Consider the following 25,765-nt stretch of genomic DNA (forward strand, 5'->3'; position numbering starts at 1 on the left):
GACTAAACTTAGCCATGGCTTACATGAACACATATTCTACGATTAAAAACATTGTACGAAACTATACTTTGAATGACGAGAACGTACCCTCTCTTGGAGACAGGCATTTCAGGATACTGCCACGAACTATCTTAGTTGCCTGATGTATTCAGCCAAACATGACAAACATGTATCTTGTGATGGAAGATTCCACACACTCAAGCTGGAGGACATGCTTGACTAATCTACTGCCGGAAATGATCACAGGTTGTTACTCTGTTACACAACTGCAAATAGGATATGTCGAAACGCACTTCCGCCTAACTGGGCATTCAGTGGGATAAATGGAAAGACACACAGAACAGCATGTTTACTCGTAAAATCGGACAAAACTTGACAAAAACAAGTAACTTCTGGAAAGAGTAGATCAGACTACAGACGAGATGGCAGCTAGGTCACTCAGCCAGGTATGACGACGGACTGTCGGCTCACTTGGTATGGCATGAATGGACTGCCTACTGGCACAACGGGTCAAAGCAAAGATGTGCGTTTCATGTGTGTTGAGCATGTCTCATCTGTTGCTAAACATCTTACGTGTCTGTCTTTATGAGGAGATATGTAAGAGATTATGATAGCTGATACCCTCAGAAAAGCGTCGTATTAAATGTCTCAACATATGTAGGTGCCAAGACAACCCTAAAGTCGACAGGTCTGGATATTATGTGTTAATTGTCATGACATACAGGGTACTTCGCCTGTTTAAGTAGCCTAAGATTATACCTAAGATATATTTGAATCAATTATTGCACAGTATGCAACTGTACATTATGTACATGTGCCAAGTATCAAAAGACTGTCATGGCCGACACCAACAAGCGCATGGCCATGTTTGGTTTAAGCTTAAACAATAACAAGCTAATTTAATTTAATGTAATTTGATATTTATGTTTACTCTTATTTATTATGTTTATTTCTAGATTATAGTTATTGAATTTAACAGTTGTTTAAGCTATGCTGATAGTTAATAACATTTACAAACTTAAAAAAAAGCTTGTGCCTAAATTATGTTGTTAATAATATATTGAACAGTTTTACTTAGCTGTCCAAAGAGAACTGGAACACACACTGAGAGACAATGTACTGGTGGCCAACAAGACAAGGAAAATATGGAGGACCAGCAGGGCCAGTCACGCCAAAGAAATATGGTTGTTTGCCATAAGAAGTCACCATCCATGATTCATTATGTTATGATAACGTACAGTTCCACATCTATGTCATCGCCGCGCAGAGGAATGGCCACACCAGTCTTTACTTAATTCAATACAAGTTTCTCTTTGCACCATAGCCTTTGTTAATTGATTTTTTAGAAACGGTGTGAAACAGTGTGCAGTGTAGTGTATTTTGTTTTTATTAGTATGACGTTAATAAAATGGGCCTGATTTCATTCAGGGCCTGTAGATTTTAACGTCGGCAGGCGACAGTAGGCCCTGAAGGCCAACTTGCAAATTAAAGTATTGCAAACACTGAAGGGGGCCCGTGAAGATCCGGGGTAGAATAGGTCTTCAGCAACCCATCCTTGCCACAAAGGTGACTATGCTTGTCGGAAGAAGCGGACTGACGGGTTGTCACGCTCGCTGACTAAGTTGACTTATGTCATCGGTTCCCAATTGCGTAGCTCGATGCTCATGCTGTTGATCACTGGATTGTCTGGTTCAGACTCGATTATCTACAGACCGCCGCCATACAGCTGGAATATTGCCGTGCGTGGCTTAGAACTAAACTCACAGTCCTCACTGGCGGAAGACACGACTCGTGATATATGCAGCCAGTCCATGATGTAGAAGAAGTTCCTGTTTCTTTTTACTCGAATTAGACTGGTACCATATATGATCGCAGCATTACAAAGGCAGTGTACACCCATGGGTTTGGTCGAGAATCGGTCAATACCGCTGTGTGAGCAATGTCGGCTTCGTAATGCCGGTGTGTGAGTTAGTCAATATGATTTTTAGCCACTTTTACCAAAAGTCTAGAAATATGACGGCTGGAGACACGTGGCACATAGGAGGGGAATACACTGACGACCCAGGGAGTAAAATTGTCTGGTACAAAGCAACCTGTGCTATAGCGGGGATTGTAATCTCTCTCAGTAAAGAACAAACTCCAGTATCTTTATATCCCCCAGTCATTACATATAGTCAACGCCATGTCAGGCTGTCCATCATTTTCCGGAGCTTAACTAAAGAAAGGTTCGATATTTTTCAACATTCCAGTCAGGTGGTCCCAGTTGTGTAGATCGATGCTCATGATGTTGATCACTGATTTGTCCAAAATATAGCTGGAATGTTGCTGGGTGCGGCGTTAAGCAACTACCTAACTAACGTTTCTTTGAGCACGTCAATTTCCCTAAGCTAGCGTCTAAAAGGAAATTTACAAATCCATACTCCACAATGAAGAATTTACTCTCTCTGGTATATCTGAAAGGCTTTAAAACTATTAATTTTCATGTATGGAAATTGGGGATTTTGAATAATTTACTTGCATATTGAGAGCACGGAAGTGCCTCTAAGTGAACATGAATATGTTCAAAGCAATGCCATATAATTTAATTATTGACATAATTTAACCAGATGTATTTCTTTGTTGTATCGATAAAAACATATCTCCCGTGCTTTTATGTTTGTATCATGGTCATAAAGAAACACTCTACAATACGATTCCCACCGGCCTTCTGGCTTAGTCCTGAGGTAGCACAACGTGTGTTGGAGACTATAGGAATGCAGAGAAGAGTGCATCCATGAAATTGCTATATAGACAATGTCTTCCCACTGACTTCCATAGTTGTATCTTTTTAAAAAAAACGAATGCCTCAGCAGTTATGCGTTCATAGTCTGACCTTAACACAATAACAATTAAAACACACAGAGGGTAAACAGACTAATCCCCGCTCCTCACAAACTGTCACCGCATGACAACGCGTATATGCATATTTAACATGTCCGTACTTTTCTGTGTTACTCATCCCCGCCCATCCGGATTTTTCATTTCCTCGACAGACCAGGAAAAGAAGTACTACAGGAGTCGCTCTTAGTACTGACTGCACTGTACATGAGGCTCCAGGGCAACACCACAAATTTCCGAGAGGAGATCTGTGCTTACAGTGTACAGACGTTGTTTCTGAAAAAGACAACGCAAGCATTAGAAGTTTCAAAACGTATTTCATATTATTATATTGTAAGCAGATTGCGTGTTAGAGATAACTGAATCTGCATGCGTTCTATTTAATGGTGATGACTATTTGATGCTCTATGCTCGGAGTCAGCTATGTTCATACCGATACGTTATACATACGTTATATCATGTATTACGCTATTGAATGAGTCAGTTTTCAGAAGGCCACAAGGATGTAGGAACGTGCATGTATGTTGGAAATGTATATTGTTTTTGTAACTTGTCTTGTTAAACATATTCAGAATGCCTCTTATTCGCTTGTAACTGACCAAGTCTGATCTTCCTAAAGCGACTCCGGTATAAGATTGTACACATTGTCGTGGACCATTACAAACAGTTGCTCTGAAGTACGATCTCAGAGTTGTAGTGCTCCACGTGGCGATACGACATGCTTTCAAATGCAGTTATCTGGAATGAAATGCAGATGCAGAACGATAGTCACGTAACTTGAAAGGCACTTTAAAGAATTCATCGTTTGATTTGTATGTAGTGCAGGTTCAAACATACATTCATGAGAAATGTTCTCACGAAACATGTTGACACAGAACTTACCACTGCCATTGGGTGTTAAGTGTTCACAAGGTCAGAAATAGTCTTCACGCATAGTACCCGTATGGGGAATCGAAGAGGAGGTTTTGGCGTGACGAGCGAACGATTTAACCACTGGGCTATCCCACCACCCCCGTCTTGTCATGTAACTGTGTTCCTGGGACCAGGATGTCAAAAACTAGAATGACGTAGTCATTTTAACGCAATTTCACAGATCCATTACTCTCTGGATGACAACATAAAATATCAAAAACCCAAGTAACCATGACGATCATCACTGATTAATACATTTTAGCTGATTAGTTAAGCAACTGCATAACAGAAAGAGGGTTGATAAATCACCATGGTGACGAACGAACAAAGAAACAAATTTTCAAGTGTATTCTGCAATTCACCAATAAATACAAATTAACGCAGAATTATGGCTTTTAGTGGCAATACAAATTGAAAGGTGATATAACACAAGAACAATGATTTTAGAGACATGGATGGGAATATTTACCTCTCAGTCACACTAATGCAACGTGAAAGAAGGGACTCAGCAGGGAGTAACCTCTGTCACACTAATACAACGTGAAAGAAGGGACTCAGCAGAGAGTAACCTCTGTCACACCAATACAACGTGAAAGAAGGGACTCAGCAGAGAGTAACCTCTGTCACACCAATACAACGTGAAAGAAGGGACTCAGCAGAGAGTAACCTCTGTCACACTAATACAACGTGAAAGAAGGGACTCAGCAGAGAGTAACCTCTGTCACACCAATACAACGTGAAAGAAGGGACTCAGCAGAGAGTAACCTCTGTCACACCAATACAACGTGAAAGAAGGGACTCAGCAGAGAGTAACCTCTGTCACACTAATACAACGTGAAAGAAGGGACTCAGCAGAGAGTATCTATGGTATGGCAGTGTATCCCCACGTCCTCATTGGCAGTTGGTTGGTCATGGATATAAGTTTTAAAGACAAAAAAAGACAGTTACACGACTGAACATGGCACTGAAACTAAAAACAGATAATATCAATTAACGTAATAAAGAGTAGCAGAGAGCGCAACATTAGAAAAAGTTACTGAAGTGCTGTACCTAGTTTCTGAAAAAGGGTAAAAATTAAGGGCATGGTACTATCGCTATCATCCATCCAATGATATTGGGAGATGTTTCAAAGACTTGGTTTGCCGAAACGTACTTGTTTTTACTTAAAGTTCATACTGTACTGCGTTCGACATTTTGAAACAGATTACTTTTTAACTGCATATTAAAAATGGAAAAGCCCAAAATGCGCAAGTACTCTATCCACCAAACTCAAATTTTCCATTTGCTAGATTTTAATATCCATTTCAGTTCATTCTCTGAAATGCATTTTCTGCGTTTTTTCCAAATTTGAGCGAAAACCCACACTTAAGTCAAACTCAGCAATAAGAAGTCAGGGCCTGGTATTTCATAGCTTCATGGTGACTCATTAAACCTTTTAATATTCTTGAATTTTCCCATGTGAATCTATTTTATTAATACACATGTTTGTGTTTCGAATATTATACAGCTTAAAACATTAAAGTCTGTGAGCGGTGACACCTGGGGCGATTTTAACACATGCATTCAGAGAACTTATCAGGCGCCACTAAGATATTTTTGTTAGGTAGGCCAATTATATAGCATGTGTCTGAAATTAATCTAATCCAAACTCCAACACGTATTTATCATTTACTGAAAATCCTATCATCTTTATTATCTTGCACGTTGGTACACACCGTACTGTATTTATAATGAGATGGACATATTGTATATCTTGTAACAACGAGGCATTTAAAGTTCGTAATTATTACAACCGATAGATTTTGGGAGACATGTGACTGGTCGGTCTTATAACTCATACCAAATAGAACTTGCTGAACAACGTTCCAATTTACAGTAAACTAACAGCAAACGCTCTGATCCTGTATGTGTGAAGGTGTCAACTAATAACAAACGCTCTGATCCTGTATGTGTGAAGGTGTCAACTAACACCAAACGCTTTGATCCTGTATGTGTGAAGGTGTCAACTAACAGCAAACGCTCTGATCCTGTATGTGTGAAGCTTAAGGTGTCAACTAACAGCAAACGCTCTGATCCTGTATGTGTGAAGGTGTCAACTAACAGCAAACGCTCTGATCCTGTATGTGTGAAGGTGTCAACTAACAGCAAACGCTTTGATCCTGTGTGTGTGAAGGTCTCAACTAACAGCAAACGCTCTGATCCTGTATGTGTGAAGGTGTCAACTAACACCAAACGCTCTGATCCTGTATCTGTGAAGGTGTCAACTAACAGCAAACGCTCTGATCCTGTATGTGTGAAGGTGTCAACTAACAGCAAAAGCTCTGATCCTGTATGTGTGAAGGTGTCAACTAACACCAAACGCTTTGATCCTGTATGTGTGAAGGTGTCAACTAATAGCAAACGCTTTGATCCTGTATGTGTGCAGGTCTCAACTAACAGCAAACGCTCTGATCCTGTATGTGTGAAGGTCTCAACTAACAGCAAACGCTCTGATTCTGTATGTGTGAAGGTGTCAACTAACAGCAAGCGCTCTGATCCTGTATGTGTGAAGGTGTCAACTAACAGCAAACGCTTTGATCCTGTATGTGTGAAGGTGTCAACTAACAGCAAACGCTTTGATCCTGTATGTGTGCAGGTCTCAACTAACAGCAAACGCTCTGATCCTGTATGTGTGAAGGTGTCAACTAACAGCAAACGCTTTGATCCTGTATGTGTGAAGGTGTCAACTAACACCAAACGCTCTGATCCTGTATGTGTGAAGGTCTCAACTAACAGCAAACGCTCTGATCCTGTATGTGTGAAGGTCTCAACTAACAGCAAACGCTCTGATTCTGTATGTGTGAAGGTGTCAACTAACAGCACACGCTCTGATCCTGTATGTGTGAAGGTGTCAACTAACACCAAACGCTTTGATCCTGTATGTGTGAAGGTGTCAACTAACAGCAAACGCTTTGATCCTGTATGTGTGCAGGTCTCAACTAACAGCAAACGCTCTGATCCTGTATGTGTGAAGGTCTCAACTAACAGCAAACGCTCTGATCCTGTATGTGTGCAGGTCTCAACTAACAGCAAACGCTCTGATCCTGTATGTGTGAAGGTGTCAACTAACAGCACACGCTTTGATCCTGTATGTGTGAAGGTGTCAACTAACACCAAACGCTTTGATCCTGTATGTGTGAAGGTGTCAACTAATAGCAAACGCTCTGATCCTGTATGTGTGAAGGTGTAAACTAGCAGCAATTGCTTTGATCCTGTATGTGTGAAGGTGTCAACTAAAGTAAGAAATCGTATAACTATCGAACCTTTAGATAATAATAAGAAAATGCTGACATTTTTTGTGTCTTGTACGAGGACGAGACGGAGACATTAAAGCATCACGTGTACAAAAGTACAGAATTTGTTCTCAGAATTTGTAATTTGGTTTAACTCTCGAAGTAACACGGACATAATCTCAAACTCAAACGTCTCTCACCCCTCATCGGCTGGCAAATGTATACTTATAAAATATTTATACTATAAAAATAACATTACATAGATCTGTATGTTCACAGTCAGACTTGAACCTTCTGCACTTTTAATCATGATAAGGAGTACCTACAGTTTGAAAAATACACTTTCAGGTAATATTCTCCCCTTTCCATTGATTAACACATAGAACACATGTATAAGCCTTTCATCTCCTTCCTCCCAATCCTTTGCACTTCTCACACATCCTGTGTCAATTACACTCGTGTCTTCTCTACCTATCCGCTGCTTAAATGGGAAAGAAAAGGACTTTAATCAGCATATAAGTGAGTAAGTTTACTTTTACACCACGTGTGTGGTCAACATTCCAGCAATATCACAGCAGGGGACACCAGACATGGACTTCACACATTGTACCCATGTGGGGGAATCGAACCCAGACGAAGCCTATACCACACGAGTGGCCCACCTCTAAAATCAATACATTAAGAATCAGTACTACAAGCATCAAGCTTGTACTGACCAATGCTATAACAATGAGGAATGTATTAACGTATGAGGTGTTAATGCTGTGAACAGTTAACATTGAAAGATCGTAGGATGCATGAATGTGTTGTGTATCAATACTGTGTGAACACTGTTGGTGTCTGTGCTGTAAATACAGACGTGAATGTGTTGTGTATCAATACTGTGTGAACACTGTTGGTGTCTGTGCTGTAAATACAGACGTGAATGTGTTGTGTATCAATACTGTGTGAACACTGTTGGTGTCTGTGCTGTAAATACAGACGCGAATGTGTTGTGTATCAATACTGTGTGAACACTGTTGGTGTCTGTGCTGTAAATACAGACGTGAATGTGTTGTGTATCAATACTGTGTGAACACTGTTGGTGTCTGTGCTGTAAATACAGACGCGAATGTGTTGTGTATCAATACTGTGTGAACACTGTTGGTGTCTGTGCTGTAAATACAGACGTGAATGTGTTGTATATCAATACTGTGTGAACACTGTTGGTGTCTGTGCTGTAAATACAGACGCTGTAACACAGGAACAATAGAAAAGAAGAAGCTTTTTAACAAGAGTGTAAATGTAAAATTCTTGTCAAGCCCAGAGAATAACCGTGGTCAATACATGACCAAAGGCTGTAGTCACTCAAAACATGATCAAAGGCTGTAGTCACTCAATACATGATCAAAGGCACTTTGAGGCAGTTTCAATCTGGCTTGAGGAAGTAGATTGTTAGATACATACATTGCCTGTTTGCCACCAGACATGTGAGTCATAAATGTGTAATCTCCGGACACAGATTCCCGTGGGCGATATGTTTCGACGTCAGGTTCAGACAGGACACCACACGGCGTAGATTACAACTGATTTCGGTTGTTTCCCGATGATTGATAACACTGTTACAGTAAGGATGTATTGAAATTGACACAAAGGCCCTTCTGCTGTGTCATGTCGTGGGTCTTATTGTATCTCTGACATACATCTTAACCACATGATCACCTCTGCTGTGTCATGTCGTGGGTCTTACTGTAACTCTAACAGACATCTTAACCACATGGTCACCTCTGCTGTGTCATGTCGTGGGTCTTACTGTAACTCTATCACCTCTGCTGTGTCATGTCGTGGTCTTACTGTAACTCTATCGCCTCTGCTGTGTCATGCCGTGGGTCTTACTGTAACTCTAACAGAAATCTTAACCACATGATGAGAGAGGAGACCTGGAGTGTTCCCTTTACAGTTAGCAATATTCCATTAACTGAGTCTGTAGACAAACAAGTGACGGACGTCATGACTCCAGCATTTAACAAATGACGATATGCAATCATCTAATTTCCAGAGCCTGCCCTCACAGTTCATTAAGTCAGCTCAACAAGCGCAGGTTGGTGGGGACATATTCTAACACATATTGTTTGCAGATGTCCTGGGCCCTGTCACTGTACTATAAAATAATGAGATGCTCTCTTCTCAGCCTTAATAACATTGCATGCGCTGCACCTGCATTAAACAAAATGCCAGGCCTCGGCACATATCATGTACAACAGACAGTAAACAGTGAGTACAGAGGCCTTCTGTTAATACAGCCCCAACAGCCCCTTGATCGATATTTATCTGTATAAGTTACGTACATCATACAGCAACTTCCCATATTTAAGTGATCTAGTATACACATTTGCAAGACATGTTTAACATGCGTCGACGTTCACAGGACATGCGAGCATAATAAGCACCCCGTACAAGCTGTGAGTCTGTCGACCAGTCATGTTGTTTAAATGGAATATAGCAAGGAAAACCTGTAATAGTTCAGGGCGAACTAAAATACATTTTCAGCTCACGAATTTGGGGACACTAAAGTACATGAATATAAGTAAGTCGAGTCAAAAGTGAACATCACATTCACATATATTGGCCGCAAAAGGAGGTGCCAAGAAGAAGTACCTAGAGGGGAGGTGCCAAGAGATACCCGTTTTGTTGGTAAGTGAACAACACATTCTACCCTAAAACCAGTGAAAACTTCAGCTACACTCCAACCCCCAAGAATATCAGATGGAAAAGAAATCATTGCCAACATTTAGAGTGAGAAATATTAAAGCAAGAGCTTACACAAACCAAAGACTAACCATGTTCCCTTACACTAACTTCACCTAATTCAATTGAATCCGATATTATCGAACAGACATTTTGTTTAAGACACTACGTATGAGGAGGCTTGACTTGAGGATGAAAATGAAGGTTTGACTTGATCCACATGCAACCCATCCCACCCCCATACAATGTCACAGGCTACAACCCCGACCTCAACCTCCATCCCCATCACCCTGTACCCTTCTCCTACCTTCCGCTACCTAGCCAACAAAGAGTGAATTATTCATAAGCAAGAATTTCCCAAGCCTAATCACCACCTTAAGCTAAACTGGGAGTTAGAGTAAAGTGAACATACAGTTATATAGACGGGTGCCTCCAGATTTAGAAACAGATAGTATCTCTGTAGAAACATGTTGAAATTTGACTGCAGGGTGCCCGATCCCACTTCGATAAGTATCAGGACATAGTCACTTGGCATAAAAGAAACCCGTCTTATGTTGAATGTCATTGAGTAGGTTACGTCGTTCGGTTGCAAGTGCTTGCAGTGTCGAAACGGTTGCAGTCAGTGAGGAATTGACGGTTTTACTTGAACTGAGGTCTGACAGAACTGTCTCTCGAAGCTGACAACAAGGTGAGCACGTGTTTGGATCTTACTGAACAGTTCTGGAAGACGAGGGTTATAAGTGAGTGAGCGAGTGAGAGTGTTAGTTTAGTTTTACGTCGCGCAAAGCAATATTCCAGCTATATGGCGGCGGTCTGAAAACAATCGAGTCTGGACCAGACAATCCAGTGACCAATGCCATGAGCATCGATCTGCGCAATTGGGAACCGATGACATGTGTCAACCAAGTCAGCGAGCCTGACCACCCGATCCCGTTAGTCGCCTCTTAGGACACGCATAGTCGTCTTTTATGGCAAGCATGGGTTGCTGAAGGCCTATTCTACCCCGGAACTTCACGGGTCTAGGGTTAGAACTGGCTCCAAGCAAACTTAGTTTTGTAAAGCGGATCTGACTGGCTGACAGTGTGCCAGCGTGCCCGACGCAACCGCTTCTTGACGGTGTTGACTTGCTCGTTGATTTGGTTGGCAGAATGAAATCTTTAAAGTCGACGATAGTAAGGGTTCGATTCCCTACATTGTTACAATGTATGAAGCCCAATACTAGTGTCCCTCTCCGTGATATTGCTGGAATATATTGCACTCACTCACTCTTAGATGTTTTATCTTTCAGGAACACCAGGAATGGCCTTCACGAGTCTCTGCGCACTACTGGTGCTGATGCCGATGGTGACTGATGCAGGTGCGTGAAGTATTACTTGATATCACTGTACGACATTTGATATGTCAGTCTGTTGTCGGGACACACGGTTTCGTAACTCATTATAAGATATATAATCCTTGAGCTTACAACATCTGTGAAAGTTCTGACACGTGGATCGTGGAGAGTAGGTGAGTGCTCGGCTTGACTTCTGATAGTTTGTGGGGCATCGGTAATGTCATACACTGAAACATCTGTGGTGCGTGTCGGCAACTGACTTTTCGAAATATCCCTATATTCACTCAGTACTGAACGGGTACCCGGTGGGATGGTAATTGTGACTGTCACCCTTCCATGAACTCGGAACAGATCGGGTATGTGACCCAACATGCTACCCGACAGTGGACAGCTTTAGTGTAGCCTACCAAAACAATGACATCATTATGATATATTTTGTATTTGCCACAAAAAAAAAACAAATACAGAGCGTATCTCTAACCGAGCTATGTTTCTGACCAGTTCATGTCATGACACAGTTACTGATTCGGGAAACACTGCACCCATGTAGGGAAACCTTCGGGACGGGCGAACGCCTTGTCCACTACCCCACCGCCCCTACACATGTGGGAAGCCTACCTATGGTGTCCCCCGTCGTATCATTTCTGGGATATTGCTAAAATCCCCAATAAAGGCTACCTACCCACTCGTCCACATTTCTGGAATATTGCTAAAAGCCCCGATAAAGTCTACCTACCCACTCGTCCACATTTCTGTAATATTTCTAAAAGCCCCAATAAAGGCTACCTACCCACTCGTCCACATTTCTGGAATATTGCTAAAAGCCCCAATAAAGCTTACCTACCCACTCGCCCACATTTCTGTAATATTGTCAAAAGTGGTGTAATACCAAATAATCAGATACTGCTACTCTCAATTCTAACATTTCAAGCCGGCGGATGTTCCCAAGTTAAGCTAAGTTTTTTCGGGCTCTGAATGCACTTGTGTATTTGTATTTCAGTTTGTATTACAAGTTGCAATAACATATCGAGAACTGATGGCATGCGCTACCCCGACTGTGACGACTGCAACTACTACATCAGATGCGAGCCGTCTGGACTACAGCGAAGACTCTGTCCATCATCGCTGGTTTTTAACTCTGCTGCAAATAATTGCGATCTGGTGGCAAATTCAGTTTGCGGGTAAGAGCTGAAGGGGTGAGGTATTTGGTATTTATCATACAATAGCTAGTGTTCTTTGCAGGGTAAAGCCAACGGATATTTCGGCATCCGTTGGGGCCATATACGGATACCAATGCAAATTAGAGAGGTCATATGCAAATTTTAGGGACTACTTTCAGAGTGTAAACAAACGTGGTTGCGGTACTGTCAGGGCTTTAACCCCTGAAAAGGCATGCCTGGTTATGATACATGGTGTAGACTACAAAGCGAAGATAGAAATCCATATGCTTGCGAGGATACCAACAACAGTTTACCGTCCGACGGTCAGTGTTAGCGAGAGGACGGCATAGGATGCACAATGTCACGCGAACATTAAAGTGCATTTGATGTTCAAAAGATTAACTGAAATTTTCCCAAATTCCACACGGTTTTTTTGGTCATTTTTCAGACTAATTAATATTTGCTGACAACAATACGCTCTGTAACATTAAAGCTGATTCGGAACTCTATGACGTAACGCAGTCAAATGAGTGATCAGTAGGAAACTGCGTCACCGAGCTTGTGACGTCCCGTATTACTACGCACATATTTGTGACGTCATAGATATGCGGGTACATCTCAGGAAGTTTAGTTTCATGGTCTGTGGCAAATCCTATTTATTTAAATTTTAAAGTAAGAATGACATTGTATGATAAATTAGGAATAAACACTATGCATTTAGCTCGCCAAGACTCGCTATATATAATGTTTATTCCCAGTGCAGGATATTAACCATCGCAAAACACACTCTCGTGATAATCTATATTTATCCAATGCAATGGCGTGTCAGACCAGCCTACAGAATGTCACTAATTTCGATACGAACACTGACCATAGTTCCATAATAGGTGTCAATGCTATTATGAAGATGAGAAAATGAACGCATATCACACATGAAGGAGTAGTGTGCTACCTTGTGGAACAGTGTCCTAGTGGAACAGTGTCCTAGTGGAACAGTGTCCAAGTGGAACAGTGTCCTTACGGAAGAGGGTCTTGGTGAAACAGGGTCCTGATGGAACAGTGTCCTAGTGGAACAGTGTCCCTACGGAAGAGGGTCTTGGTGAAACAGGGTCCTGATGGAACAGCGTCCAGGTGGAACAGTGTCCTCGTGGAACAGGGTCCTAATGGAACAACGTCCTAGTGGAACAGTGTCCTTAAGGAAGAGGGTCCTGGTGAAACAGGGTCCTGATGGAACAGCGTCCAGGTGGAACAGTGTCCTCATGGAACAGGGTCCTCATGGAACAGCGTCCTAGTGGAACAGTGTCCTCATGGAACAGGTTCCTCATGGAATAGCGTCCTGGTGGAACAGTGTCATCATAGAACAGTACACCAATGGAACAGGGTCCTAATCCTAATGGAACCGTGTCTTGTATTAGCCGTCCTGGTGGAATAGTGTCCCAATGAATCAGCGTCCTGGTGGACTACATGTAGTGTCCTAATGGAGTATTTTCCTGATGGAACAGCGTCCTGATGGAGCAGTGTACTGATGGAACAGTGTCTTGTAGAGGAGTGTCCCTTCCGGCTGTAGAAACACGTACCTGTAATGTTGAGTGTTTACAATTCCCCAAATGAACAGTGTCCCTTTCGGTAATAGAAACACGTACCCCGTAACGTTGAGCGTTTACAATTACCCAAACGACACAAAGAATCACTCACTAAAGAGTGGCTAATGCATGTCTTGGTGGTCCTGCTGACGGACAGTCATCTTCTACTCTGTGGCAAGGACCTGTCTGGATGTGTTGATACGTTTCTCCAATATTAATCGACATAGCATCCACCAGTCCATGACACCTGTTATCTGAAGCAACCTGTAATCTGGTGTCTGCATGCTCTTTGCGTTGTGTGTGGTATGCATTTCAATGAAAAGAGCCACTGAGTATAATGAATATGTGCTTGCAACCAAACGTCATTGCATGTGTTACTCATTTGCCTTGCAGTACAACATCAGCGACTACATCTGCAACGACGACCTCACCAACAACATCTGCTACTACAACCTCTCCAACAACATCTGCAACTACGACCTCGCCAACAACATCACAGACAACAACATCACAGACAACAACATCGTTGACGACTCCTGCAGGTAAACAAAATACGTCAGCACACGATCAGCAGACGTTATGAACGCTCCTTGTGGTCCTTGTTTTGCATTGTCTTCAAGTCAGAGTGTAAACCTGAGAATATCTCTGTGTCCGACTACGTCATGATAGGCCGTCACATGCTCTACTGTTAATTCCTGCATTGCTGCTGCCAGCAAAATCATAAGAATTGATCTTCAGCTACCCACACCTAGAGGTGATTAACGGGAAAAGGTGGTCAGACAAGCTGACTAGGCTGACACGTCATCATATCCCAGCTGGGTAGATTGATGTTGATACTGGTGATCAGTGGATTGTCTGGTCCAGACTCGATTATTCACATCCCGCTTCCATTTAATGTTTAATGACTTACACGTGGATGATTGACGCTTAGATGTTGAATGATCAATGGCACGAGTCACCTGGGTTTCCGACTAGTTGACTGTCGGTGACGTATGAGCACCACTCCGGTATGTTGGTGAGTAGATTCATGTGATCTCACTCAGCCAGATCACCATCTCATTTTGGATGATCATGAGCGACCTCTGATGCAGACCGGATACAGTCACTATGACTAACGAATACGTACAAAGTAGAGGATTCAATGCCCGGGATTGTCATATGAGGATACATTTAACAAGTAAACAAGTAAACAAGTTAAGCAGCCCCTCAAAAGACGCGCACTATAAACCTAGTCTGGTACAAGCAGCCCCGCATGCGCGTGTACACAAACATCCACAGAGCACACTCGTGCAAACGCACTCGCGCGGAAGATCATGCACGTGACTGATTTGACATTAGCCATTTTGTCCTGTATAACCTTGAACAGAATTGATCCAGATGTGAAGAACTGTGTGTGTGTTAACTGACGGTAGTTGTTGCATGACCTTTTATTGGTAACACCTTCTTGTTTATTCTTTACACGACGTTTCAGAGCAATTTCTTGCTACAAAGAGTGAAAATATATATTATCTGTGTGTGAGTGGGTATCAGCATATATATACATATATATACATATATATATATACATACATATATATATATATGTGTGTGTGTGTGTATGTGTGTGTGTACATACATACATACATACATACATACATACATACATACATACATACATACATACATACATACATACATACATACATACATACATACATACATACATACATACATACATACATACATGTATTGTGTCACGTGTTCTGAAAACATGAACTCATGTTCGTCCAACTTCTAAACGTCTTTCCAGAATTTGTTGTGTCATGTTCTCCTTACACACCTCCAGCATGTGTTGTTGTGTTAGGGTGGGGGCGTGTTGTGACGTCTTACAGCGGGAACGTTTTGTTGTGTTGTGTTATAGCAGGTACGTGATTTGTTGTATAACTGAGGGGACGTGTTCTGTTGTGTTATAGCGGGAAAGTGTTGTATTGGGCTGATCTAGTGAGAGCGTGTGGTATTATTGTGTTACAGCAGGAACGTGTTGTATTGTTCTGATACAGCGGGGACGTGTTGCATTGTTTTGATACAGCAGAGACGTGTTGTATTGTTGTGTTACAGCGGGGACGTGTGTATCCAACTGTACTGGTATTCCTGAGTCGAGTGAGCGCTACCCCCACTGCACCAATTGCAGCTTGTATGTGCAATGTCTGTCTGTGGGTATGGTCGTCTTGGCATGTCCCTCAGGCCTCCATCACAACGACAACAACGACGAGTGTGATCTACCAAGTAGCTCCGGCTGCACGTAAGTAAACTTTGTATGCCTGCGTCAGTACGTGCATGAGGCCATGCACTTGTGCATGCATGCATGTGGGTGTTATTCCTTTTCTCTGATATTCATATATTCCACTGTTATAATGTCTACGACACATTTTGGCAGTGTTCCTTTTCATATGACAACATTGTCAATACGTGACAATCGTGTAGACCTCTAATGCGGTAACATGGTGACATGTCTCATCAGGCTGTCGTGCATGGAGTCAGTGAGTGAGTGAGGTTTCACTCCGCTTTTACCAATTTCTTCAATGACGGCGGGGATGACCTACCGGAATAGGCATCACACATTCATGTGCTCATGTGGGCGTCGAACTCAGGTCTTCGGCGTGACACAAGGCTGCCCCACCTCTTCGAGAAGTGCTACCGTGTATTGAATGTCGGAGGTGTACGTGACGTCACATGTGCCTTGTGTAGGGGACTGACAAACACATGTACCGTGTTTCTATGGGACGGACGTCACATGTACCCTGTGTGTAGGGGACGGACGTCACATGTACCCTGTGTGTAGGGGAATGGCATCACATGGAACCCAGTGTTAAGGGGAATGACATCACATGTACCCTGTGTGTAGGGGACGGACGTCACATGTACCCTGTGTGTAGGGGAATGGCATCACATGGAACTCAGTGTTAAGGGGAATGACATCACATGTACCCTGTGTGTAGGGGACGGACGTCACATGTACCCTGTGTGTAGGGGAATGGCATCACATGGAACCCAGTGTTAAGGGGAATGACATCACATGTACCCTGTGTGTAGGGGACGGACGTCACATGTACCCTGTGTGTAGGGGAATGGCATCACATGGAACCCAGGGTTAAGGGGAATGACATCACATGTACCCTGTGTGTAGGGGAATGACATCACATGTACCCTGTGTGTAGGGGACGGATGTGACATGTCCCCTGTGTGTAGGTGACCGACGTCACATGTGTCCTGTGTGTAGGGGAATGACATCACATGTACCCTGTGTGTAGGGGAATGGCATCAAATGGAACCCAGGGTTAAGGGGAATGACATCACATGTACCCTGTGTGTAGGGGACGGACGTCACATGTACCCTGTGTGTAGGGGACGGATGTGACATGTCCCCTGTGTGTAGGTGACGGACGTCACATGTGTCCTGTGTGTAGGGGAATGACATCACATGTACCCTGTGTGTAGGGGAATGGCATCAAATGGAACCCAGGGTTAAGGGGAATGACATCACATGTACCCTGTGTGTAGGGGACGGACGTCACATGTACCCTGTGTGTAGGGGACGGATGTGACATGTCCCCTGTGTGTAGGTGACCGACGTCACATGTGTCCTGTGCGTAGGGGAATGACATCATATGTGTATTATGTGTAGAGCACCGACGTCACATCTGTCCCCCTGTGTGTGTAGGTGACGGACGTATTTGAACGTTATCCGTTGCTACACACATGGAAATGTCGGTGAGGAGTTAAGGATATCTCTCTTGAAGGGAACTGGTAATAACCAGGCTTGACTTTGAAGTTTTAGTGAATTCTTCAGTTTCATTCATGAAATTGTTTCATGTTCTAGATACACGTCGCCAACTACATCAACAACTACGACGACAACTACGTCGGCAACTACATCATCTACCACGTCAGCTACGACCTCACACACGACACACCGTAAGTGCAGCATTACTTCAAGCGTTCGTGCGTTTTATTTATATCTATGTGGGCCGGTTGCCAGATTGTAACTTAATTTCTTTATTTCGATTATTTCTATTTTTTTTCGATTCCTCCATCTTAACTTCTGAACTGGAACTGTATTTACCGCACATTAAAAAAACACACAAACTTGGGGTCGGTCCCCTTCCCAGACCAGAGACCTTGCTTCCTATAGCCCATTCTTAATGAAGCCTCATGAATGTTCATATCTGTACCGAAACGAGGCTAAATTGGGCAAGGATATAATGGCGACAAATCTCAATGTATTTCAAATCTGACTGGACCAATTCATAATCTATCATAGGTTTTCTCCCCTCACACATCATAATCTCTCATTTTTTCAGATTCATAACAAACTCTTTCTAAACAGGATGTAATACATTTTATGTAATGTATTCTTTTTCATCAATTTATGATTAAACAGCAGCAAATTATCAAACCCCTTGCAGCTAAATCCATCTGTGAAATCTTTTTTCATTCATCAGTTACACAGAAATTCATTTAAATACATTACATTCAATTGTTCTCCTCATTGGGCAAGGTGTCTCACAAAACCTGGAAATATATTCAACATATGAAAGAGTTCTAGCTAGTCAGTGCCGTTTGAAGTAACTGAATACTGTAAAATGTTCATTTGTTATCATCATACACGAATTTTCAAACTGCAAACTTTACAAGTTCAAGTTTTCTGTTCAGTTATTCTGTCTTGTCATTCTTTTCCTTGAGTTGCCTCCCCTGTCCATGTAATTTGTGATATAGTTGCTGTATGTAGGAGTGGGGGTCAGTCACTCTCTGCTTCACTATGATAAACACTGTAAAGCTTCAATATTATTTCACTGACCACATAAACAACAATAAATACATCTCTTGAATTATAAATATGTATATCTAGGAATAGAAGCTGACATCATTCCATATTTTAGACAGCATGTGCAATCAGTATTCTTATATGCACATAACACCGATTATACGTAATTCATTTGTATTAAATACTTTAAAGTAACGTCACGTTGCAAAATTAACTTAATGTGATCTGTCATTCTTACTGAATCTGAGATTGTGGTTCTGGTGGACTGTGTGAGGTTCCTGTGGTGACATGCTCTCTCACTCACTCTTACTAAATATATTTCAGTTACTGATTGTAAGTATTGTGTTTCCTGTAACCCTGAAGGACTGGTCAGTATACAATAATTTTGAAAGTACATATTCAAGTGGTTTTTAAGATCTTTTAAGTACACATTTAAGATCTAGACTCTGCCATACGCCGTAATTCTTCTGAGTAATTTTCCAGGATCTCTCCGTATTTTCGTCAACCATTGCTTTCATATGATCTTATCCTTCGGAATACGATGAAAAGATATTGGCATCACTACGACACAAAGGCACAGAGCAGTAATCTATCCTTTTCGAGGTCGCCATTTTCAAAGTTGTCTCAATCTATTAAAACCTCGCTTTCGATCTGACCTCGAGGTCAAGCATTTTGACTAAGAATGGTCTATAACGGATGTCTCTGTACGACATGAAACAAATGACTGGATAAAAAGAGCATCTCACCCAGGCGTCTTGTGATATCAACTTCTAGTGCTATTCAAGTTGCAATAATTAAATTTTTATTGTGTTCAAATTCTGGCAATCTGATTGGTTAACTGGGAACACTTCTTTTGATTTCATTTCCCAATGAATCTAAAAAGCTAAGCCACGCCCACCGAACCGGACTACTTTCGGACCTGAGGAATGTCCGGGAATACCTTTACACGGCGAGGGAATTCCCTTACACTCCGGTACCCTAATGAACTTGGGATAAACATTGAAGTGATACTATTGTGGTTAACATAAACAAACAACTCAAAATTATCCGTGAGCGTTAATAACGTTGTAACGCCTCGACTAGAGCATGCGCACGATAGAACATCAGTTCATGGCATCGCAAACCCAGTCACATCACAGCCTCTTTCGACTTGCGCAAATACTGCTGCCACTAACAATCTCAGTTCCACTTACTTCATGTCATCGGGCTTCATTTCCAATTTTCACTTTTCAAACTGAGTCTTTCAGTTCGTTGGTAATAATTCAAATATTTGAACTTGAAACTTTGCTGTTACCGGGACGCGTCACGCTGTGTTGTTCCGTTCTGATTCGCCACCCGATGTTAGCTTGGTTAACTGACAGCTGTTTGGGGGTGCTCTATGCTGATTCTCTAATGGTTTGGTAGCCGTGTCATTTTATGTAAATGAATCGCCTGAGTCATGTCACGCCATTACCGAATTCTCACACCGAAATTGTTAATCGGAGGTAACAAAGATACCTGTTTCGATGAATTTGATTATGGTTAAAGAAATATTGTTGAAAGCCTATAGTATTTGTTATTGAATTTAATTATAAGAATTGACTGTGTATTTCTTTCGCGGATTCATACAATTCGCTCATTGGTTTTTAGTTTCATACGTTGCACTGAGGTATGAAACTAAAAACCAATGTGCAAACTTCTGTAAGAATCCGCTACGTGGATTCATACAGTTTGCACATTTGGTTTTAGTTTCATACCCCAATGCGACGAAAGAAACACACAGCCAATCCTTAAGTGCAACGATGTCACAGTATTGTGACGTCACGTCATCAAGTTTATATGACTTCCACAAAAATTAATGTCGAACAACTGGTAGTCTAGATTGCGTACTTTATGTACCCTTCTGATACGTGTAAATTGGCACGTCTCCCACGACCGGAACCTATGATTACACGACCTGTTGTCCCACTTTCATTTTTGGTCGTGGTGGCTGAGCGGGTTAGACTTTGTGTGCTGGCGATTAGGTGTCTGACTCTGAGGGTGCGTGTTCGAATCCCGTATGGGACTCAACCAAAAAAGACTAGAATTTGTACTTTACTAAGACAGTGACATCCCAAACATGACATGTGTTGTAATATTTTCATGTCACAAAACATATCGCCACTATGAAAGGTACACTCCCATTTCCTCACTAGGTTGTGCTCTCAGATTTCCAACTCCATATTTAATAATTACTCACGTGAAGTATGTTTTATTCAACACTTTAATTTTTGTACACCAGTCCGTTCGACGCCTCCATTACCGCTGCCAGCTTCCGGTCCGGCAGGGAAATAATAACAATGTAAATGATTTTGAAGTCTATACACTCGAACTGTGAAAATTGAAAATTTCGCCTCATTTAAAACCTGTTTATTATATAATATGACGGCCATCTTGGAATTTCAGTAAAAAGGATATTGTTATGATTAAAGTAAAATATTGAGATTACCTTTGATTCTGTTGTTTTGACATCCAAATACAAGAAATAATATCAAAACTTTGCCATTTTAGGAAATTAGGCGGCCATCTTGGATTTGGGAAGCATTCAGTTTATTAAACAATGTATTAATTAACACGTTGAGACACAAATAATCACAGAAAATCACAGAAAGATTGTGTTTTCAGGAGCTGAAACAAAGCAAGTGTAGCATAAATGGCGACCGTCTTTCAATTTTGAGTGGCCAACGTTAATTTTAAAGTGTACCAAAGTGAATATGTACGCAAATTTTGTTGCTTGCATCACAAAGTGAACGATTTTCTCATCACCTACCCTATTATTAGCGGTTCATGGGTATTAGTGGTTCGCAGGCATTAGCGGTTCACAGGTATTAGTGGTTCACAAGCATTAGTGGTTCACAGGTATTAGTGGTTCACAAGCATTAGTGGTTCACAGGTATTAGTGGTTCACAGTCCTCGGTGTTTCACAGACATTAGCGGTTCACAGGTATTAGTGGTTCACAAGCATTAGTGGTTCACAGGTATTAGTGGTTCACAGTCCTCGGTGTTTCACAGACATTAGGGGTTCACAGGCATAAGTGGTTCCCCAGCACAGAAACGTTTATATGGTTTCAGGAATCTGAACCCGCTTACCAGACCCACACATGTCATAGCGACTTTATGAATAACAGTTCCTCTGTGAAAATTCCGTTATCACGCTAAGGGTCGTTATCCATAAACTGGTTTGCTTTGGTACTGACTCATCACCTCCGTAGTGTTAGTTAACGTGTGCTTGTATTCGCAGCCCCCAGCGTGTGCCTCTCCAACTGCACCAATGTGGCCGTCAGCAACGAACGTTACCCGTACTGTGGGTCCTGCACCCATTATGTCGAGTGTCTCAACAGCGGCATGAATGTAGTCAAATGTCCTAACAACCTGTGGCATAACGACGCCATCGACGACTGTGATGTTCCCAGTACAACGACCTGCTAGTAAGTCTAACTAATACCTCGATTACTGATTATACCCCCGACCCCACTCCCCCACTCTTCAATATTTGCCTAAATCCCACACTATCCACCTCCCTCTACCTCCCTCTACCTCCCTCTACCTCCCTCTACACCTGCACACCTCGTTCTATACCTGCCTACCCCCTCCATACCTGTCTACCTCCCTCTATACCTGACCACCTCTCTCTATATCTGCCTACCTCCCTTTATACCTGCCTGCCTCCCTCTATACCTAAACACATCTATCTATACCTAACTACCTCCCTCTATACCTGTTTACCTCCCCCTATACCTGTCAGCCTCCCTCTGTACCTGACAACCTCTCTCTATACCTGTCCATCTCCCTCTATACCTACCTACCTCCCTCTATACCTGACCACCTCAGTCTATACCTGCCCACCTCCCTCTGTACCTGCCTACCTCCCTCTATACCTGAACACACCTCTCCATACCTGCAAACCTCCTTCTGTACCTGTTTACCTCTCTCTATACCTGCCTACCTCCCTTTATACCTGCCTGCCTCCCTCTATGCCTAAACAAATCTATCCATACCTGCCTACCTCCCTCTACACCTGCCAGCCTCCCTCTATACCTGAACACACCTCTCCATACCTGCCTTCCTCCCTCTATACCTGTTTACCTCTCTCTATACCTGCCTACTTCCCTCTATACCTATCTACCTCCCTCTATACGTGAACGCACCTCTCCATACCTACCTACTTCCCTCTATACCTATCGACCTCCCTCTATACCTTCCCACCTCCATCTATACCTGCCTACCTCCCTCTATACTTGCCCACCTCTCTCTTTACCTGTCTACCTCTCTCTATACCTGCCGGCCTTCCTCTATACCTGCCTTCCTTCCTCCATACTTGACTACCCCTCTCTATACCTGCCCAACTCATTCTATACCTGTCTACCTCCCTCTATACCTGCCTACGTCCCTCTATACCTGCCTTCCTCCATACCTGCCTACCTCTCTATATACCTGCCAACCTCCCTCTATTCCTGCCTCCGTTCCTCTATACCTACCTACCTCCCTCTATACCTGCCTACCTCTCTCTATACCTACCTACCTCTCTCTATACCTGCCTACCTTTCTCTATACCTACCTACCTCTCTCCATACCTGCCTACCACTCTCTATACCCACTCTCTATACCTGCCTCCTTCCTCTGTACCTACCTACCTCTCTCTATACCTGCCTACTTTTCTCTACACCTACCTACCTCTCTCCATACCTGCCTACCACTCTCTATACCCACTCTCTATACCTGCCTGCCTTCCCCTATACCTACCTGCCTTTCTCTATACCTGTCTACATCTCTCTATACCTGCCTCCCTCTTTCCATACCTACCTCTCTCTATACTTGCCTACCTCCATCTATACCTACCTACCTCTCTCTATACTTGCATGCCTTCCTCTATACCTACCTACCTTCCTCTATACCTATCTATCTCTCTCTATACCTGCCTACCTCTCTCTATACCTGCCTACCTCTCTCTATACCTGACCACCTTTCCCTATACCTGCCTAACTCTCTCTATACCTGACTACCTCTCCCTATACCTGACTACCTCTCCCTATACCTGCCTACCTCTCTCTATACCTGTCTACCTCCCTCTATACCTACCTACCTCCCTCTATACCTGACCACCTCTCCCTATAAATGCCTACCTCCCTCTATACCTGTCTCCTCCCTCTATACCTGACCACCTCTCCCTATACCTGCCTACCTCTCTCTATACCTGCCTACCTCCCTCTATACCTGACCACCTCTCTCTATACTTGCATGCCTTCCTCTATACCTACCTACCTTCCTCTATACCTATCTATCTATCTCTATACCTGACCACCTCTCTCTATACCTACCTACCTCTCTCTGTGCCTGCCTACCTCTCTCTATACCTGCCTGCCTTCTTCTATACCTGACCACCTCTCCCTATACCTGCCTACCTCTCTCTATACCTGCCTACCTCCCTCTATACCTGCCTACCTCCCTCTATACCTGACCACCTCTCCCTATACCTGACCACCTCTCTCTATACCTGCCTACCTCTCCCTATACCTGCCTTCCTCCCTCTATACATGCCTACCTCTCTCTCTACCTACCTACCTCCCTCTATACCTGACCACCTCTGTCTATACCTCCCCACCTCTCTCTATACCTGCCTACCTCCCTCTATACCTGCGTATCTCTCTCTGTGCCTGCCTACTTCTCTCTATACCTGCCTCCTCTCTCTATACCTGACCACCTCTGTCTATACCTCTCCACACCTCTCTATACCTGCCTACCGCCCTCTATACCTGCGTACCTCTCTCTGTGCCTGCCTGCTTCTCTCTATACCTGACCACCTCTCTCTATACCTGCCCACCTCCCTCTATACCTGCCTACCTCCTAGGTACCTGGATGTCTACTTTCCTCAATACCTGCCTACCTACCTACCCAGGTACCTGCCTATCAACGTCCCTCGATACCATCCACCCTGAGAACGGTACCCTGAGAACGGTCAAAATGACCGCTCCTCATCTGTTTTTCTTTTTCAAGCGCGACAGCGTCACAGACAACATCAGCAACGACAGCGGGATCAACTACTGGGACATGTGTGAACTCCTGCACAGGCGTAAACGACGGAGACTACCAGCACTGCACCGACTGCAACAAGTTCGTGTCCTGCTCTAACGGCATCAGGTACGACATGCCGTGCGCTGCCTTCTTGTTGTGGGACGACGTACTGAAGGAGTGTCGAGGAACGTCCAACACCTGCACCCCCATTTCCCCATAACTCGTGGTCCCCACTCGCCAGTGTTCGTAAACAAGTGATTTGTTTCAGAAAACTTAATTGCTCTTTGAGCGTGCTTGTCAAGACAACATTGTGCAGTGAAAGAAGCATCCATTTGTTGTCTCTGGGTACTTTCGTCCTGATCAAGCTTTCTCACTATCGATTAGCTGCTTGAAGAAAGTTGGGTTCCTTTAGGTTTGATCTGGAAGTTACTGAGGATACGATGTACAGTTGCGTTGTAATAAAAAAAAATATGCATTCTGAAAATTAGTGACATATACTTTCTCTCACAAGACTCCACAGGGGTGATTGTTGATCGCGTCCTCTGACCTGAAGACGCGTTGTTTCCTCATCAATGTAGCCGAGGATTATTTAGAGCACCAGGTATGAAACGTCCCAGGGCCGTCTTCATTAGATATGTGATTAGTTGCATTACCAGCATTATTAATGTCGTCATTGTGACCATGACGCGGTCAGGAGCATAGCCTAAGGCGAGGGTCAAAGTTATAAAGCCTCTGACGTATGTAACCAGTGACGATAGTACGTACATGAAATAAACGCACGCATGAACATCAGACAATGCTCGCTACGTTCATGAGCATGTTGAGTGAGTGAGTTTAGTTTTACGCTGCACTCAGCAATATTCCTGCTATATGGCGGCGGTCTGTAAATAATCCAGTGATCAACAACATGAGCATAGATGTGCGCAATTGGGAACCGATGACATGTGTCAACCAAGTCAGCGAGTCTGACCACCCGATCCCGTTAGTCGCCTCTTACGACACGCATAGTCGCCTTTTGTGGCAAGCATGGGTTGCTGAAGGCCCGTTCTACCCCGGGACCTTCACGG

The 25,765-nt window shown here is 43.0% G+C and overlaps 1 protein-coding gene across 1 annotated transcript; it reads left to right on the forward strand.

Moving 5' to 3' along the window:
• Positions 1-10,342: 10,342 nt before the first annotated feature.
• On the forward strand, positions 10,343-25,182 carry LOC137277834 (probable endochitinase). Its single transcript, XM_067809834.1, has 8 exons — positions 10,343-10,476; positions 11,077-11,145; positions 12,122-12,302; positions 14,258-14,406; positions 15,962-16,145; positions 17,724-17,818; positions 21,928-22,114; positions 24,681-25,182. The coding sequence occupies exons 2-8, from the start codon at positions 11,088-11,090 to the stop codon at positions 24,916-24,918; spliced, it is 1,092 nt and encodes a 363-aa protein (XP_067665935.1). The 5' UTR covers positions 10,343-10,476; positions 11,077-11,087; the 3' UTR covers positions 24,919-25,182.
• Positions 25,183-25,765: the final 583 nt, after the last annotated feature.

This window comes from Haliotis asinina, chromosome 1 (assembly GCF_037392515.1).
Source record: "Haliotis asinina isolate JCU_RB_2024 chromosome 1, JCU_Hal_asi_v2, whole genome shotgun sequence".
Taxonomy (NCBI): Eukaryota; Metazoa; Mollusca; class Gastropoda; order Lepetellida; family Haliotidae; genus Haliotis; species Haliotis asinina.

Bases quoted from the DNA above. Each gene is read 5' to 3' on its own strand.
- LOC137277834 (XM_067809834.1), top strand. From the start codon at position 11,088: ATGGCCTTCACGAGTCTCTGCGCACTACTGGTGCTGATGCCGATGGTG. The intron at 11,146-12,121 runs GTGCGTGAAGTA...TTTGTATTTCAG, and splicing joins GCCGATGGTGACTGATGCAG to TTTGTATTACAAGTTGCAAT. The intron at 17,819-21,927 runs GTAAGTGCAGCA...TTGTATTCGCAG, and splicing joins GACCTCACACACGACACACC to CCCCCAGCGTGTGCCTCTCC.